This window comes from Ursus maritimus, unplaced genomic scaffold, assembly GCF_017311325.1.
Source record: "Ursus maritimus isolate PB19 unplaced genomic scaffold, ASM1731132v1 scaffold_17, whole genome shotgun sequence".
NCBI lineage: Eukaryota > Metazoa > Chordata > Mammalia > Carnivora > Ursidae > Ursus > Ursus maritimus.
The window spans coordinates 50,055,285-50,073,885 of NW_024424119.1; the positions used below are offsets into that span (position 1 = coordinate 50,055,285).

The following is an 18,601-nucleotide window of genomic DNA, read 5'->3' on the forward strand; positions in this document are numbered from 1 at the left end:
CATTAAAAATATTTATAAAAAATGTTTCATGACTTGGGACCAATGCTCACAATGTAATGATGAGGGAAGGGGAGAGACAAGATACACAGTCGTACATATATTATGATTCCAAATTATGTAAAAAACAAACTCAGACACAAACTGGAAGGACATAATCTCAAATAAGAAACAATGGTCATTTCCAGGTGGTGGGATCAGGGGTCTTTATATTTTTCTTTTAGTTTTCTCCCCCACAATGAACATGCATTATCCTACTACTATCGGTTTAAACAAAGGCAACTTTTTTTCTTTTAATCAAGCTACACCAAGATCTGCAAGCAGTTGGTAAAAATAGCTAAAAAGCTTCTAATCTAACTTCAAGTAGTTACTTTCGTTGGGCTAATACCCTTTAACATCAAACAACACAGCACATTCCAAAAAGAATGCTCATTTTCAACTTTGGAAACTGATTTAAAATATGAGCATTTTCAATTTTGATCAATAATTATTTATAAGAAAAGAAATGGATTTAACTATTTAGAGGCCAAACACTAAGGAACGACTTTGATGAAATAGATAATAAGGAACAAAAGTTTGAGGAGGAAGAACAGCTGTTGCTAATCCAACTATTTACCCTTTGACCCTCTATCTGGCCAATAACTGAACAGTATCAATTGTTTTCCTGTATTATGTGCTGTTTACAATCCCTGAGAGGCATGAAAGGAATTAATAATTTAGCTTAAAAAGCTGACAGCCTTTATTGGGGAGCCCCTTGTCTGTGGGACAGAAATCAGAGCAAGTAGCTGTCCTAAAGTTATAGGTCCCTTTACTGTTCCTGTTTTATAGCCTAATTGGCCCCCAAACATAAATCAATTATTTCTCCTGTTTTAAGCAACAATGACTTCTATTCTCTAACTTCCCTTGTATCAAGTCAGTCCTTGTTCTCTTGAGTTTTACAACTACACGGTAAACACGATGGTTGAGGAAAAAACTCGGGGAGCAGGGCAGACTGGGGTTATTTGGAAACAGAAGCACAGAAAGGTTATGCTGTTTTGAACTTTTCTTGACCTTTGACTGCCCTTGTCCCTAGCTTATGCTAATGGGCAGGGTACAGAGATGCTTCTTGTAGAAATGAACTTAGCCTGAACCTGTGCCATAACATTGGACTCCAGGAAGCCCAGGAATCATAAGAAGGCAGCCAGAGTGTGAACAGCTGCCCATATTCTAAGCATAGCTACCCATCTGCTCTATCACAGAAAAGTTTGGGGAAAAAAGCCATTTGAATAGGACAAAGTCAGATTTTTTTCCTCATCTATGTTCCAACACATCCAACCTGTTGTCTTGCTACCTACAACCACTGCCAACCACAATGGGAAATCAGCAACAATGGTATTTCTTGTTCCAAAATAAGCAAGTATGAGCAGGCTTTCCCTATCAAGAATTTGAGAGATAGAGGAGACATTGGGGCCTCTAAATTCCAAAGAGGCATTGGAGAGAAATCCCTATTTTTCTCACTTGAATATGTAAAAGTCATGAGACATTAACATAGAAAATGTTATTCCTTCCCAGTCAGAAGCCATGGAATTTGCAGTATCAACATTCATAACCAACTTAAGAGAACACATACGGTCCTTATCAGTCTTAAAGTGTATCACTTGTTACAGCTGGGCATGCTCATTTGAACCCCTAGGTGGCTGAGACAGAGATGATGAATTTTTCCTTCTGCCCATTTGTTAATAGTATTATAATAATATTGTAAAAGAGAGAGGAATAAAACACTATTAACTTCATAAAGATAATATGGAGATTATTGAGAATATTGCCCACATAAGCTAAGCACAGTTTTTAAAAGTGATTTTTTTAGATGACTCCTACTCTACACTGATATATAAAATTATGATTCAATATCTGCTATTCTCATGGAATGGAGAGGTGTGTAAATCACCACATCTGGCTAGAGATTCTATGCAGAAATGTTAAATGAGTTAGGATTACTTGGCCCAGAAGGAAGAATACTTCAATAATAATCTTAATGAGGGCCTTTCCTGGAAAATGGGCAGGAGCTATCTTCAATTGCTATTAAGTGCAGAAAAGAAGAATAAGTTTGAGTACTATGTACTAAATTAGAGGTTTAAAAAATGCTTTTTCAGGGGCGCCTGGGTGGCGCAGTCGTTAAGCGTCTGCCTTCAGCTCAGGGCGTGATCCCAGCGTTCTGGGATCGAGCCCCACATCAGGCTCCTCTGCTAGGAGCCTGCTTCTTCCTCTCCCACTCCCCCTGTTTGTGTTCCCTCTCTCGCTGGCTGTCTCTGTCAAATAAATAAAATCTTTAAAAAAATAAAAAATGCTTTTTCAAGTAATTCCAGACAAGTAAATATTTTCCAATAAACTTAATACGTGAGGACAAGACCCAGACTTATCTTTTTTTATCGCTGGAACCTAGAACTAAGCCTGGAGTAGAGACAGTATGCAATTTTTAACAGAGTTCTCAATTATCTGGGACATTTTTTGGTGTAGTTTTGTCTGGAAGATTTCAGAGCATCTCAATGTCCTTCCTAATGTTAAAAAATCCAAAAAAGGACCACGACTCAAGAATTTACCTTTTTCCTCCTCCTAAATGAAGGCTATTCATAAGAGAAGGGCAAAGAGAAAATATTATGTTCACTCAGAGGTACTGGCACTACTTACAAAGCTGACTCAACTTTACAATTTCTAGAAAGACAATTCTATTTGCCTGCTGTTTGATAAGCATTGTAGGACTTATTTTGCCTTGCAATTACTAAGTATTAGTTGAACAAACATGAATTTTTATACTGTTAAGGTATGTGGGGAAAAATACATGAAAAGGTCCACACCCTCAGAGACCCGATATTAGTAGGATGCTGAGAAGGTAAACTTTACCACTTATATCAACAGCAGACTGGTGACAAATAGCCAGTCTCATGACCCTAAAAAGTACCAGAACTAGAAAAATAACTCTAGATCATCTCATGAATTCTCAATTCTGATGTATCATGCAACCTTTTGGCATTATAGCAAAACAAGGTCTTTATACATTGGATATTCCCATGTCCTATTTCTAATAGCTATAACCATATCCCAGAATATTGCATGCCACATTTTGAGAACAACTGGAAACACCAATGATTATCTATGATTAAGACAAAGACCTATAAAGCATCATTTAATTAGACCTTGAAACAGTCACCCTCGTAACCGTAACCTTAACCTTAATATAGATAAAAGTGCTTTAGAAATTAAATGGTGGTACAAAGGTTATTGAGTACAAATACCTAAACCAAGCATAATCTCTCTTTTAAAAAAAATTATGTCCTCCCCGACCCCTCTGTCATTTCAGAAAAAAAAAAAAATATGTCAAAGTCAGTCAATACTTTAGAGAAATGGTTATGAATATAGGGTTGTAAGTGTGCATAAATGAAAGCACAATTTTTGTTGTTGGTTTCATGGAGAATGAAGAACAGGGAAAGGAGATTAACATTAAATAAATTTTTAGCAAACCAATTTTATACTAAATGTTACATTTCTGACCACTGAATAATATGAGAAGAAAAGGAAAGCATAACAAGAAAAGATAGAATGTCCTCTCCATAATTATAAACGAAAGTGAAATACGACCAGAGTCAATATGGCCACCAATGACACCCTCAAGTTTTATACTTAAAAGGACATACGCACATCTTTTTCATACTCACAAAAACTGGGGAACATTCAGAACTTACTAGTGCCTGGGTCAAGCTCTGGCAATTCATCCTGACAAAAACCTAAAGACAAAACAATAGGGAAAAACGATTATAATTCATGAATTACTCTAAGGTCACTCAAAAATTCAGACTGAAAAGTCAAATTTGGATTTGAATCGTACCTCTATTACATTTACCTACTGTATATTCCTCCCTGAGCCTCCATTTTATCATCATTATATAAAAAAATGGAAAGAGTAACCGCACTTACCACAAGGTAGTGATGAGACCTAAGCATGCCAATATTAGTTGGAATAAAAATTCACAGAAAGATTACAATTCATTAAATATCTGACATGCTCTATTTAACGTTATCAATTATTTTCCAAAAGAAAGTAAAATATGAGCTTATGAAAAATATCAAATGGTAATTTTACTTAAAATTTTCACAAATGCTGAAAATTTTACCTACACACACACAAATGGAAGCAATTTTCCATTAATAAGTATGCAGTTCAGGTTGGAATAAATACCTCTCAAAGCCCATTTCAGGCCCAAAAAGTCTGAGCTATATCTGTCTGACTCATGTGTAATTATCACACTGAGGAGAAAAATCAAGCATAGTGAAGAGCAAACATACTGTAGGTATTCTATATGTAGCTGATGAAAGTTCTTTTTCCCTGGAACAACTGCCTACTTTCTCCAGTTTGCTTTCTACTCATCCTCAGCTTAAATATTTCCTCAGAAAAGCTTCTCTTGCCTCTTGTACCCTTGTCTCATACACAAGGTCAAAGCACCCTATTATAATTATGTATAATATTCTGTGCGCTCATCAACAAGAAATTACTTGTTCAATGTCTAACTCCACTATGAGACTATTCTACAGAAGAAGGGGCTTGGACTGTTGTGTTCACAAGTGTATCCAAATCACCTCACAAGCCTAGTACGAAGCTGTTCAATAAACATCAACTATAATATCTCAATGGTCAATTCAAAAATAATGGAGCAGGGGTGCCTGGGTGGCTGTTGGTTAAGCGTCCAACTCTTGATCTCAGGTTTGTGAGTTCAAGCCCCTCATTGGGCTCCACACTGAGCATGGGGCCTACTTAAAAAAAAAAAAAAAGGGGAGCAAAACTAGGACTAGAGGAATATGAGAACATTTTCTTTTTTTTCTTCTTCTTCTTTTTCTTCTTTCTTTTTTCCTTTTTTTCCTACCCCCTGTGAGGGCATTTTCTGTCATCCTATCTAAGCCACTGTAAGCCAGACCAGCCATTGGGAGTCATGTGGAAAAGAGGTATTCAAAGAGCAGGGACACTATTTAAGCACCACAATTTTTAATGTCTTCAGCAATCCTGACCGTTTGGACCACACCATTCACTAAACACGCCACATCTCTTCTTGCCTAGCTGTGCTTCCTCCTCCTCCTTCCTATTCATCTTTCAAGATCTAGCTCAAATATCAATCACCACTATGAAACATGGAAAAGAGGAGAGGCCCATCCTGCATTCACCAAAGGATAAAGGAACAATTTTTAAAAGATATTTATTTATCTATTCATTTGAGAGAGAGAGAGAGAGAACTCGAGCGCATGTGTGCAAGCAGAGGGGAAGGGGGTGGGGGGGGAAGCAGAGGGAGAGGGACGAGCAGACTTCCATGCTGAGTGTGGAGCCCAACATGGGGCTTGATCTCAGGACCCCGAGATCATGACCTGAGCCGAAACCAAGAATCAGATACCCAACCCAATGAGCCACCCAGGCACCCCAGGAACAATTTCAGTAACTGCGTCCTCCATGAGAGAGTGAGCTCTTCAAGGTTAGGAACCATGCTCCACCATTTGCAGGGCTGCTTCTATGCCCAGAACAGTCACCAATACATTATGGAAGGTGCACAAATGCAGAATGAACTATACAGAAAACACAAACCTACCACTACATCACAGCCACAGAATTAGAAAACCTAAGTCTAGCATGAAAACTGTGTGGAAGGTCTGAATAAGGGAATCAGACCTGGAACGGCAGAGTCTGGAAGCTGCTAAAAGTGGCTAAGATGCCTGAGAAGGCTCACTTCAAAGCAACTTCAAAGCCTTTCTATATACATGAAGGTGATGGGAATCAGAAAAGTTGTAGAGAGATGCAAGGCAATAAGGAAATAACTCAACATTAAACATGGGTTCAATACAGGACATCCTGCCAAAACTGAAACTGAGAGTAAGTATTTACTTACTATAAACTGACTCAAAAACAGGAGAAAAGCATGGGAAGGCAGGGTAGTATAATGGGAAAGTTAGGTCTCTCCTAAATTCTTTTAATTTAATGATATGACTTAGGCAAGACACTCCCTATTCTGGCCTCAGATTCTGAACCTTAAATGAAAAGAACTATACTAGAAGTCTCAAGAAAGGACAAAACTTAATGCATTTTCTGAAAACAAACAATATTCTGAACTCAAAGTAACCAGATCAAACACAAACGGAGGGTCAAAAAAACAAAGAAAATACACACAAAAATCATTAAAATGGACATCTATTGCTTTTATCTGCCTAGCAATCACTCCCCCCTTCTCCTGTTAATGGCATCCTGATTTTTCTTTGGAGACTTATCCCTTTTACACGCTCAGTCCATATGACCCAAGGAGGATTGCCCCTAACCCTGCAATAAATTGGGATTAACAACAGGATCTACTTTATAGGTCTGTTAAAAGAAATGAAATAGTTCATGTGAAAGTCTGCACAGGAGCACCTGGGTGGCTCAGTCAGTTGGACATCTGCCTTCGGCTTAGGTCATGATTTCAGGGTCCTGGGCTCTGCACTGGTGGGGGGGGGGCTCTGCTTGAGGATTCTCTCCCCCCCCCCTTTTTTTTTTTTAAAGATTTTATTTATTTATGTGACAGAGAGACAGCCAGCGAGAGAGGGAACACAGCAGGGGGAGTGGGAGGGAAGAAGCAGGCTCCCAGCCAAGGAGCCCGATGTGGGACTCGATCCCGCAACACCAGGATCACGCCCTGAGCCGAAGGCAGACGCTTAACGACTGCGCTACCCAGGCGCCCCCTCCCCCTCTCCTATTCCTCCTCTCCCTGCTTGTGTGCAAACACATGCACGCTCTTTCTCACTCTACCCCCGTGAATGAATCAATAAAATCTTTAAAATAAAAAATAAAAAAAATAATAAAGCCTTTTCACAGTACTTAACAAAGTCAGAGCTCAACATATGTGAGCTACTACTAAGCAATCCCTAGGGTCCATCCAATCCAGTGCTATGTCCATGGTAGCAAAGAGTAGTTTACAGCAGAACTATTTTTTTTTTTTTTTAAAGATTTTATTTATTTATTTGACAGAGATAGAGACAGCCAGTGAGAGAGGGAACACAGCAGGGGGAGCGGGAGAGGAGGAAGCAGGCTCACAGCAGAGGAGCCTGATGTGGGGCCCGATCCCGCAATGCCGGGATCACGCCCTGAGCCGAAGGCAGACGCTTCAACCGCTGTGCCACCCAGGCGCCCCTACAGCAGAACTATTGATCCATTCATGACTTCATCCTCAAAGCCCTGGGATGGAACCCTAATGTCACTTCAGTTACTTGCTGTGATTCTTGAACATTTTACTATTTTGAGCTTGTAAAGTGCTTGATGCAGCAATTCCAGATACATGCTACCCCCTGAGAAAAGGAGGAGTCTTTATATTTGTCCTAAAACAAATTCCCCCAATGGTCACAAGGATTATGGATGTCAGTAACTGTATCTACATTTCCCCCATCCAGCCGTGAGACCACTGGCTAATAATGCTGTCTCTGGTTTTACAGATGACCACCAGTACAGGAGTCCTGAGGCGATATGTAAAACAATGTTAATCCTACCTTCTGACAACAAGTCAATGGAATGAATGGCTGGATCTGGCTACCATTCTCAGAGTCTTGCCCAGATTCTTAATAACCAGATCTAGCTAGCAAAATGATTCTTAGCTAGAAGAATCCAAATCATGGCTGGAAGTAACCCCAATATATGTTCAATTCATTCAACACAACAGCAAAGGATATCAGAGTTCCTCAGTAAAAAACAGATTCCTAAATCATATAAATACACAGACATACCCCCAAAACCATCTGCCTCACAAAACGTAACACATTAAACAAATTAGGAAATGTTCTGAGAAATCCAAGGCCTTTGGCTACTGACTTAAATTGTTTTAAAAAGGGACACACAAGAAACACAGATAGGTTCCTAAGATGGTATGTATCACCAAGTCAGTGTGCTCACAGCAATCGGAAATTTAGTGCAAAGTTTATATTGACTTACCATAGGTCTGAGTTAGAGTTGGATTCAAATCCCAGATTTGCCGATATTTTTATTTAATTTACTACCCTAGGCCTATTTCCTGAAATGGGGATAAAAATAATCCTCTTGTTCAACTGTCACCTTGACAGTTGTTCACCAATTATGTATATTGGTGAATATACATAAATTACCTACTTTGTGGCAAATAATCATCAATAAATGGCTCCGAAGTCTAAGAATTTTCTTTAATACAAAGGAAGATCCAGTTGACAAGCTTTTCTCCAACAGACATTTGGCAAAAAGAAAAAGATCAGTGACTCCTCAATCTGACCGGCTACAAAGACAAATTAAAAAGTTACTGATTTTTTTCTTTAGTTACCATTTTGAGGATAAAATCATGTAGTATTTACCAAAATAGGATCCTAAATAAACTATGAGTATCCATTTTTATCCAAATGTGAACAAATAAAAGCTATGGGTAATGCCAGTAAATAAATTTAAGCGTGAAAGAATAGTCAATTTTAATCTATAATGTGTCTCTTACAAAATCAAGTTAAATATTACTCTAGGAATGTTTAGATTTAACATGACTGTATGCCAGTCACTCAGTCTATTCTGAAGCCTCGGCAGCACACAGGCAAAATTAAAGTGAGGCTCTTAAAAGGCAAAATTCTACGATTCTAATCAAATATCACATCTTTCCCCAAAACAGAAAACATGTATATCCTTCATGATCTGCCTACCACTTCAGCTTTTATCTCTTGCTTCTCATCCCATCCAACAGTGTATTATTCCATCCACACGGTACTACACTGTAGCTCCCTAAATTCAACACCCTCTTTACCTTTAGTCTCCATTCCTTTACACACAGTTTTCTCCACCTGAGCCTTCTCTTACCTTTCTGATGTCAGGGCTCAGGTCAGGTCTCCAATTCTTTCCCCTCCTTCTCCCACACACACTCAAGTCCAAGTTAGGCACTAGAGACACAATGACTGAATCTATGAGCTTTTCAGGAACCTCTGAAGACAAGGGGGGAAAAAACTGACTTCGAAATCCAAAAAACAAACAAACCAAACCTGCTAATATTACATTAAATGTTTAAATTAATAAAGAGATCTGATTTTTTTTCACTCAGTCAACTGTAATTCAAGTTCTACACATTGTTTTAAATGTGAGCTATGGAAGTGCCTGGGTGGCTCAGTCAGTTAAGCATCTGCCTTCGGCTCAGGTCATGATCTGAGTCCTGGGATTGAGCCCAGGCTCCCTGCTCAGTGGGGAGTCTGCTTCTCCCTCTGCCCCTCCCCCCCCCCACTCATGCTTGCTCTCTCTCTCAAATAAATAAAAAATGTCTTTAAAAAAAAAAAAAAGACGTAATGGGGCGCCTGGGTGGCACAGCAGTTAAGCGTCTGCCTTCGGCTCAGGGCGTGATCCCGGCGTTATGGGATCAAGCCCCACATCAGGCTCCTCTGCTATGAGCCTGCTTCTTCCTCTCCCACTCCCCCTGCTTGTGTTCCCTCTCTCGCTGGCTGTCTCTATCTCTGTTGAATAAATAAACAAAATCTTAAAAAAAAAAAAAAAGACGTAATGTATGAAGTGAAACAGGACTTCCAGAAGGAAGTCAGGGGTCTAAAAGGGTTCTGAAATTGCTCTGGTTAGTTAGTGTCCCTAACTCTGCGCTTCCAGATTCCTGTGCTTCCAACACCACATCATGATAGGGCCACTGACCATAAATTCAGTTTCTAGAGAAATTCATCTCCACACTCCCCACCAAAAAGCTAAAAATTTCTATCCAGGATTTGTACTGATATGTAATAGTCATTCACTGGTCCTTTCTGAACCAACCAGCTCTGATCATTTGTATTCATTTCCAATCTGCCTTGTCTCCTCTGATCATGATTCGGTCCCCAATGAAACTTGTGTCCTTCTTTCAGTCAGATCTGGTCTCAGCCCTAATTATAATCTAGCCCCAAAGTTGAGACATGTCCCTGGATCCCAGGAAAGGCTGCTCAGTAAATATTAAGGAACTGCTGCTTTCTCCAAAAAGCAATAGTACTAAACCACAATGCCACAACAATGAATTTCTTACCATAATATCAAATTCTAAGAGAACATAACAGTTTCACTATTCTCTGCCTTTAATGTCTAGAACAGCAATGTCCAATAGATGTTGCTACAATAATGAAAATGTTCTCTATCTTTCAGTGCAGTAGCCACTAGCTACACGTGACTAAGCATTTGGAAAGTGACTAGTGTGACTAAGGAACTGAATTTTAAACTTTATTTCATTTTAATTAAATAAAGTAGTTACATAAGGTCAGTCCGTATTAAGATGGACAATGTAAGACTAAAAAGATGTCATCCTTCTTTTTAAACTTGTTATGCCACCTTTTGGATTCTGTTACAGCTTTAAAGAAACCAAAATATAGAAATGCTTAGGCTAGTGTTATTTACTATCCAATTTATAAGTATATATATATTATCAGAAAAATAATTCTATCAGCCTGCAAATACACTTATTCCTTCAAATGTCATTAAGTACATGCCTACACTATAGCAGACAGATGGAGAGAGATGGACAAGATGCAACTGGGAAGTAGTACAGAGAATTCTGATATCAGAATAGATTTGAGTTCCGGTACCATAACTTACTAATTACGTTAGCTCAGAAAGTGGCCTCACCTCTCTGAGTCAATTTCCTCATCTGTAGATTGTTGTAAGGATTCAATGAGATAATATACTTAGGTCAGCGGAAAGAGCTTGGTAGCTGTGATCAATATTAGTGAAAGAGCAGAAACAGCAACCATGGGGCTAGAGGCATGTGGAAGGAATAAGCATTCACCAGACAACCAGGGCTATTTAAGAAACATATGCAAAGGAAGGTGGAGGTAAATGGCATGAACAGAGAGCAGAAACAGAATGTTACCTGGTAATTTGATTTGACTGAAGCCCCAGCCAGGACCATATCACAAAGGATTTTAACTGCCATACATGAGGAGTTTTGGGTTTTTATTCTACTGGCAATAGAGTCACTGAGGAAAGGAAATACATGTATATACCTAGGAAGTCTGTCAATGCCAGCCCAACTCTGACTACTTCAATACAATGGCTCTAAAATTTCAACCAAAATAATAATAATAATAATAATAATAATAATAATAAAATGTCAACCAGGAAACTAAAAGCACAAGGAATTTTTAAAAATTAAAAAATTTTTAAAAAGAGCTCTGTGGGTGTAGCCAACATAAATATGGCAAACCATCCTCGGCTCCTTTAATTCTAGGAACTCTTCCTATTTTTTCAGGGCTCTTGCCCAACTTCTTCTAGGCTCTTTTTGGTACAATGCATGGCTTGGATAGAGGCTGAGAAGAAATGTGTGTATTGGGGAGGGCGGGGGTGGGGGGGGTAGACAAGCAAACATTAGCTAGTCAGACCAGGCTTGCAGCCTGTGAGCTAGCCCCAGACCTAAGCAGATACTAAAACACTTTTCTTTGAATTGGCTGAGCCTAAATTCACATCTGCCTCTTTCCTTTCTATCCAGTGAGTGGAGTGCCACTTGGGCCATTAGCTTTTGTTTCTCATAGGCAACCTGACAAACCACACTTCAGAAATAATAGAAAATGCTTTTGAATGCAGGGACATAGCACCACAAGTCCACACAGCAAAAGCTAGCTGGCTGGCAGAGCTTCAAGTCATATTTCCTTTTCTCCACCTACAAATGTCAAGGTCCCATTTTAAAAACTGCAACAAAAACAATGCCCTTTTCTCAATGTCATTTTAATGTGAAATCTTAGGGGCCAAAAAGAGTAGGGGGAAGGGAAGCCAAGGATTCTCAATTATATAACCTATTGTACCCACATATTTGCTCAGCTTAAATGTCGCTTACAAGAAGTATCTATATTTCTATGGAAACATTAGTAACTTTCATCTAATCAACCTGCATCACCTTTCATCCAGTTTTTCAGGCTTCTAGCTTTGTAAATACAGCCTTGAAACCAGACGGAAGGCAGAAAAGCTAGCCCAAGATTATGACATTTCAATTTTACGACCTTTAAAAAAAAATAACAGTACACACAGCTTCAAGGCTGTGGCCACAATCAGAAGGTGAAAACAGTTTAGGAAGGCAATTTGATTTTAGAAGTCAGAGGTCACTAGTGTTTCTATGGAAATATAGTACAGGCATTTCTCAGAAAACGGCATGTACTGATGAACCTCTGACATTTTTCTTTTACAATTTCTGGTTCTCTAAAGTAACAGAAAGGATTATTGATAACTCTTCATTTGGCCTAGAAGTTAAAGAAATTTTGAAATGCATATATATAAGAAAATATATAAAATACTCTGTCAGTTGCCATTTATTTAATCTTTATTATATGCCAGGCAATGGCTTGGTGCTTTATATGAATTCTTACTGAAAGTAGCTAATATTATCTCCATCTTATAAATTTAAAGAGATTATCGTACTCTGTTACTCTTTATAAAGAGCCACAAAAGTCAAAACAAAAGAACTTGTACTTTGAGTAGTAGGGCTAATAAAAACCCTACCTTTGCACTTATGTGCTTTGCAACAGCCTGATAGATGGGAATTGGACATTATTTCAAAGAATAAACCCAAAACAGCAGGGCCTTAGAGTCCAAGAAGAAAGTCACACCTCAGATGGATCCACTTAGAAATTTGCTCTTGAATAATCCAAGATGTCCATGTCAGAAGCGGCCAGAGTAACTTTACCAACCAGGTGAAACCCAAAGTATAAAACTTTAAATGAATAAGTAAAATAATTAGGCAAGAACTAGCTTCTTTTGAAAAATTTTAAGTTGCTCCCACCAAGAGTAGGGAGAAGGACGGAGATTTTCTTGTTCATTCATTTTAAAGACTAATTGAAAAAGAGTCTTACAGACCCAGGAGTTTGTTTGAACGTGGTCAGAAAGCTTTTGAGGTCATCTTAGAAAGTGCCCCATACCATCCTCAACAGATGGTTTGATGGAACAGAAGTCGCTCTGTTCCGGAAATCCATTAGTAAGAAGCAGATGCAACCAAGAGATGCCCCTCAAGCAGCAGAATGTACCTTTTCCTTACTCTCTTTGAAAACCCCCATATAAAAACAGAACAACACGGATGCATGAAGGGCCTTGAAGAGGTTTGTCCCTCTGGATCAATCCTGGAAAAATACCCTAAGAAAAGGGCCAGAAATAAATAGTACAAAATAGAAAGCCACTTAAAAATCCAACCACAGGAGAATGACTAATTAAATTATGGTACACCTATTCAATGAGGGTATTTTGCAAGCACTTTAAATGTTTATCAAGACTTTATAATGGGCAAATGCCACTTTTAAAAAAAGTTGTAAATTGTACTCTCAGAATGAGCTCAGCTATTCTGATATACATACACGAAAAAGCACATTTTAGTCTATTTTATCCCAGTGATTATCTCTAAGTGTGGGAATTATATATAGCTGATTTTTTCCCTCCATTCTACTTTTCTGATCGAAAATAAGTTGCTTTTATAAAGAGAAAAATGTACATTTAAAGAAATCCTAAAAACAAAATAATTTGGCTTAATTCTCAAAAATTGACCACTTAAAGGAAAAAAATCCTACCAGACATTCTCTAAATGACTCTTTTAAAAAAGATTTTATGTATTTATTCAAGGGAGAGGACACGGGAGAGAGAGCAGGAGCGGAGGGAGAAGGGGGAAGCAGACTCCCCTCTGAGCAGGGAGCCCAATGCAGACTCGATCCCAGGAGCCCCACATCATGACCTGAGCTGAAGGCAGACACTTAACTGACTGAGCCACCCAAGCACCCCTCTCTAAATGATTTCTAAATTACTTTATATTAGAAACACAATTCTGGGCACTAATCTTTCTGACACACTAGTTAGTCATTACTGCCTAAAGCTCACTGCCATCTCTCATCTCCCAGCTTCAAAAATCCATTGTGTGACAGCAAAGAGATAAAACATCTTTAACCTTTCACCCCAGGCTCTTTCAAACCTGAAGCAAATCTAGTTAATCACATCGCATAATGCACCCTTCCTTAGTTTTTTATACCTGTTGGAAGTTCTATCAGGTTAGAGGTAAAGTTCCTCTCCCAGCATTATCATGCATATACATTAGCACAAACATAGCATTAAAGTAGCATTTTTGCTTCCCTATATCTCAAAACTAAGTGAAATACTGAGAATTTCAGATTTCCAGAGGAAGACCCCATTATTTGGTACATAGCTGTTCTGACATTAGCAATCCTCTCCCTGAATATGCCTCACATTCCTGAATAAGTCAAAATGACCATAATATTCAGAAGCAAGTATTGGCTAACCATGTCATAAGAGGAGAGCATATCTGTAAAGTCAACAAAGCAGAATGAAATACAAGCTGACCTGGAAATTGAAGCTGCGCAGACACACTGGTTACTTACGGCCTCTACCATGTTAGCCTTCATGTTTTTAGTTCACGTTACTCACTTTTTATCTTGTTCCAAATAGTATTTAAATAGCCTAATGCTATTTTGCTTTATATCCTAAAAAGGCATTAAGTATGAAAATTCCCTCCCATTACACACAGAGAGATCTGATTCTGTGTCACATGCCCAGGGCCAGCACTGCCTCCCTGTTGGCAAGGATCTATCTTAAACCCCACAACATCCTTCTTCAACACCACAAATTGGCTTTGGATTTTGTTCTTTTCCTTGGAAACACATAAAGGTATCTTAAAGAAAAAAAAGTCATAACCAGTTAAGAAAAAAGGTTAAGAATTTCAAGCAAATAATTTTCAAAGAGCACACCTGTCCCCACGCCTTAAAAAATGGAGGAGTCAGTACTCTGAATTTTTATCTTATTTTTTTAAAAGATTTTATTTATTTGAGGGAGAGCAGAGCGAGAGAGCGAGAGATCGAGCGAGCACGAGGGGGGGGGGGATGCAGACTCCCAACTGAGCAGGGACACCCCATCGCCACCACCATGCAGGGCTCCATCCTAGAATCCTGGAATCATGACCTGAGCTGAAGGTAGATGCTTTAACTGACTGAGCCACCCAGGTGCCCCTGAATCTTGGTTTTATATTTTACATCCACTATTAAAGCAATGTCTTCTAAATATTCGACTCTTTAAGGTACAAACGGCCCTTAGGATCCTCCTCTACCAGAAGCGAGTGCTGAGATTCCAGGAGTGTGAGTCCTGGAATTAGACCAGGATTTGAATCCCATCTCTCCCACTGAATGGGCCAAGTCACATTAAATGCTCTCAGTTCTCTTATCTGCAAAAATGACAATGTTACTTCCCTTGCAAGACTGCTATACATAATTAGCACCAAGTACACAATAAACTTCAGATCAAGAAAAAATAAAACCCTTAACTACAAAATTTTCAGAGAAAGACAATGGTCACAAATGAAGTACTAATTTGGCCAATTTTACACATAAATATACAATTCAACTAAGAATCAGTTTAAGACAAAAAGTTTTCTCTTTAGCAGGAAGAACACAAATATTTCAATGTACACTCTAGACGACAGGAAAATCAAGTTTTTGTTGTTTAAAATTTAAGTGGTAAAATTCTAAATGAGAGCACATTTGAGCTTAATAACAAAATTTCAAACTCTTTGGTCTTAAGTTTCCGTTACTTCATATACCGAAGCATAATGACATATCCGACCCTGGGCTAAGCTCTGGGTTAAAACCCTGGATTCAAAATGTCATAGAGTAGTGAATCATATATTTTGATTTATGCCAAGTATTAGAAAAATTTCATTAAAATATCCATTGAACTAAGTATGGCCTGCCGTACATTACACCAGCCTGGTCCCTGGGATTAGACACCTATTAGGAATAGGTTTCACAGGATGATTTATCAAGAATCCATAGTAAATATTTTAAGACATTATATAACATAAAGTACAATAAAAGATAAAAGAAAATCAAGTCACCAAGTAAATTCTGCCTATTATCTATAGATCTGCATATTATCATAACTGTGATTTCTTTTTTTTAAAGATTTATTTATTTGAGAGAGAGAGAGCACACGCGCACGACTGAGCACAGGAAGGGGCAGAGAGAAAGAGGGACAGAAAAACTTGAATAGACTTCTTGCTGAGCTAGGAGCCCCAGCCAGGGGTCTCACAACCCTGAGATCATGACCTGAGCCAAAACCAAGAGTCAGATGCTCAACTGACTGTGCCACCCAGAGGCCCCTCATAACTGTGATTTCTAAGAAAATTCCTCATAATTTCTTTCCAAGTACAAAATGTTTCAATGAAGAATTTTAAAGATGCTATTTAAAATAATTCAGGGGGCGCCTGGCTGGCTCAGTTGGTACAGAGTGCAAATTTTCTTTTTTTTTTTTTTTTTTTTAAGATTTGAGAGAGAGCTAGTGCAAGAGTTCCAGAGGGGCAGAGGGAGAGAGAATCTCAAGCCGACTCCACACTGAGCCGGGAGCCCAACAAGAGGCTAGATCCCATGACCCTAAGATCATGACCTGCGTTGAAATCAGAAGTCGAACACTTAACTGAGACACGCAGGCAACCCAAGAAAGTTCAACTCTTGATCTCAGCGTTGTGGGTTTGAGCCCCACACTGGGTGCAGAGATTACTGCACATAAATAAAACAAAAAAAACAATTCAGAACCAAGTATTTTTCTTGTACAATAACTAGTAAAACAAACTTTTTCAACAATAGGATTACAAAATTCCTTTTGTAGCAACTAACACAATACAAAATTAAGTAAGAAAAACGTGATATTAGCAAGTTTTTCCTGGGGCACCTGGGTGGCTCAGTCAGTTAAGCGTCTGCCTTCAGCTTGGGTCATGATCCCAGTGTCCTGGGATCGAGCCCTGCATCGGGCTCCCTGCTCAGCGGGAGAGTCTGTTTCTCCCCTTCCCTCTGCTCCTAACCCCAACCCATGTGTGCGCACACTTTCTCTCTCTCTCTCTCAAATAAATAGAATCCTAAAAAAAAAAAAAAAAAAAAGTTCTTATTCAGAGAGTTGTACAGATAAATAAAAATCAAATTAAAATGTAAATAATCTTTTTAAAACAGACTTTAAAAAATTCAAACCATAGTCTAGACCCCAGTTATGACAGTTATATCAAGTACCTATTGTCTACATTGGAACATAATGTAATAAAATGTTAATTAAATTTATAATTATTGCAAATATAAATTACAAAACTATGAAAGACAAAAATCAGAGAAACTGCCTTTTATTGCACTTGAGATAACTGTTTCAAAACTGCTGGCAGTATCTTTTTTCAAACTTACCCTTCCAACATTATCTAACTAATAGTCAAAAGAAGGTTTATGATGTCTTTAGATTTATTTCCACAAATACTTTACATAGGAATACAATACCTACGAAATTACTGCATACTGTACACCCAATCCAGTAAGCACAAGAAATGCAATGTTTGGAGAAAGACCTGAGTTCCTTAGGATGAAATCCTGTCTCACAGCAGTTAAACAAACAAACAAAAAAATCAGAAAAATCCATCTAAAATCTTCTGAATTCTCCTACAGGATGGACAAGAGAAGAGGAAGGATGAGAAGGGAGGAAGGAGAGAAGGAAAGGGGTGGTGGGGATGGGTGCCTAGACAAGGTCTGTGGGACTACGGGTTCAACATTGAACAGATTTCCTCCCCACAGTTTGCTCATGTAGAAAAATCAGCATACCATCACCTACTCAGCATTTCCCAAAGTGAGGAGATCACTGGAAGATTTTAAGTGGTACAAACAGCATTTTAAAACATTCCAAAGTTGTTTGTTACCTTTTCAATTTTTTCAATCCTTCTAATTACATCAGAAGAAAAACCTCAGTTTAGTACTAGTTTGTCCATTGTCTCTCTAATGCTTGTTAATCTCCCTTTCTAACAAAGGCCTGACCACAGAGACTTGGGCAGACATCTTAGCTAGAATTTAACACAGTATTATTTTCATTACTTTTTACTGTTACCTTGTATTTATGGCAAATAATTTTCCATTTAGAATAACAAAATTTCCTTTTAAAGTAAATTTTGGGTTGCAAAGTATTTAACTACACAATATTTAAAATATTAAATAAACAATACAGTAGTAAATGACAAAAATCATGATAAGGATACCAGAAAGACTAAAGTCCGGAAAATACTGGTTTGGTGGAGTAGTGGTATAAGTAGTGGTAAGTTATTTTCAACACTAAAACCTCAGTTAACTCCTCTGTAATATGGGACTGTCACCACCTAGCAACGAAAAGTTGTGGAAAGGATTACATTAGATAGTTTAGTACAGTGCCTGGCACACACTGAGCATTCAACAATCATTTCTTCCCTTCCTTTTTTAAGGATATTACCAGAAAGCCTTTTTAAAGACCTCTAGAGAGGCTTGGGATAGGCGGTGGGGAAGCAAGGCTTTCTGCTTCCTTAAAGCATTTACTCTAATCATGACATGTCCCACCAAGAACCTCCAGGGACCGGGCCTTGCGTTTTACCCTCATAAAGCTACAGTTTACTCTCTAAGGCTCGTAATTCTAGTTACAAATGACTAGGAATAAACTGTTTCAGAAAAGTGATACATACCATAAATCAATGAGAAATCAGACCCCAAAGGGTACCAAAGGCAAGGCCATTTTATAAAAGATGTCCAAGCTAAAAGAAGGTATTTCATTTGGGCAAATTCAACAACGCTGTAAGAGGAA

The 18,601-nt window shown here is 38.4% G+C and overlaps 1 protein-coding gene across 1 annotated transcript in view; it reads right to left on the reverse strand.

Moving 5' to 3' along the window:
- NR6A1 (nuclear receptor subfamily 6 group A member 1) overlaps positions 1–18,601 on the reverse strand; it is a 214,178-nt gene that overhangs the window by 177,847 nt on the left and 17,730 nt on the right. Inside the window, exon 2 of the mRNA XM_040631869.1 lies at positions 3,717–3,758. Within this exon, the coding sequence (XP_040487803.1) occupies positions 3,717–3,758 (42 nt within the window). The remainder of the gene's footprint in view (positions 1–3,716; positions 3,759–18,601) is intronic.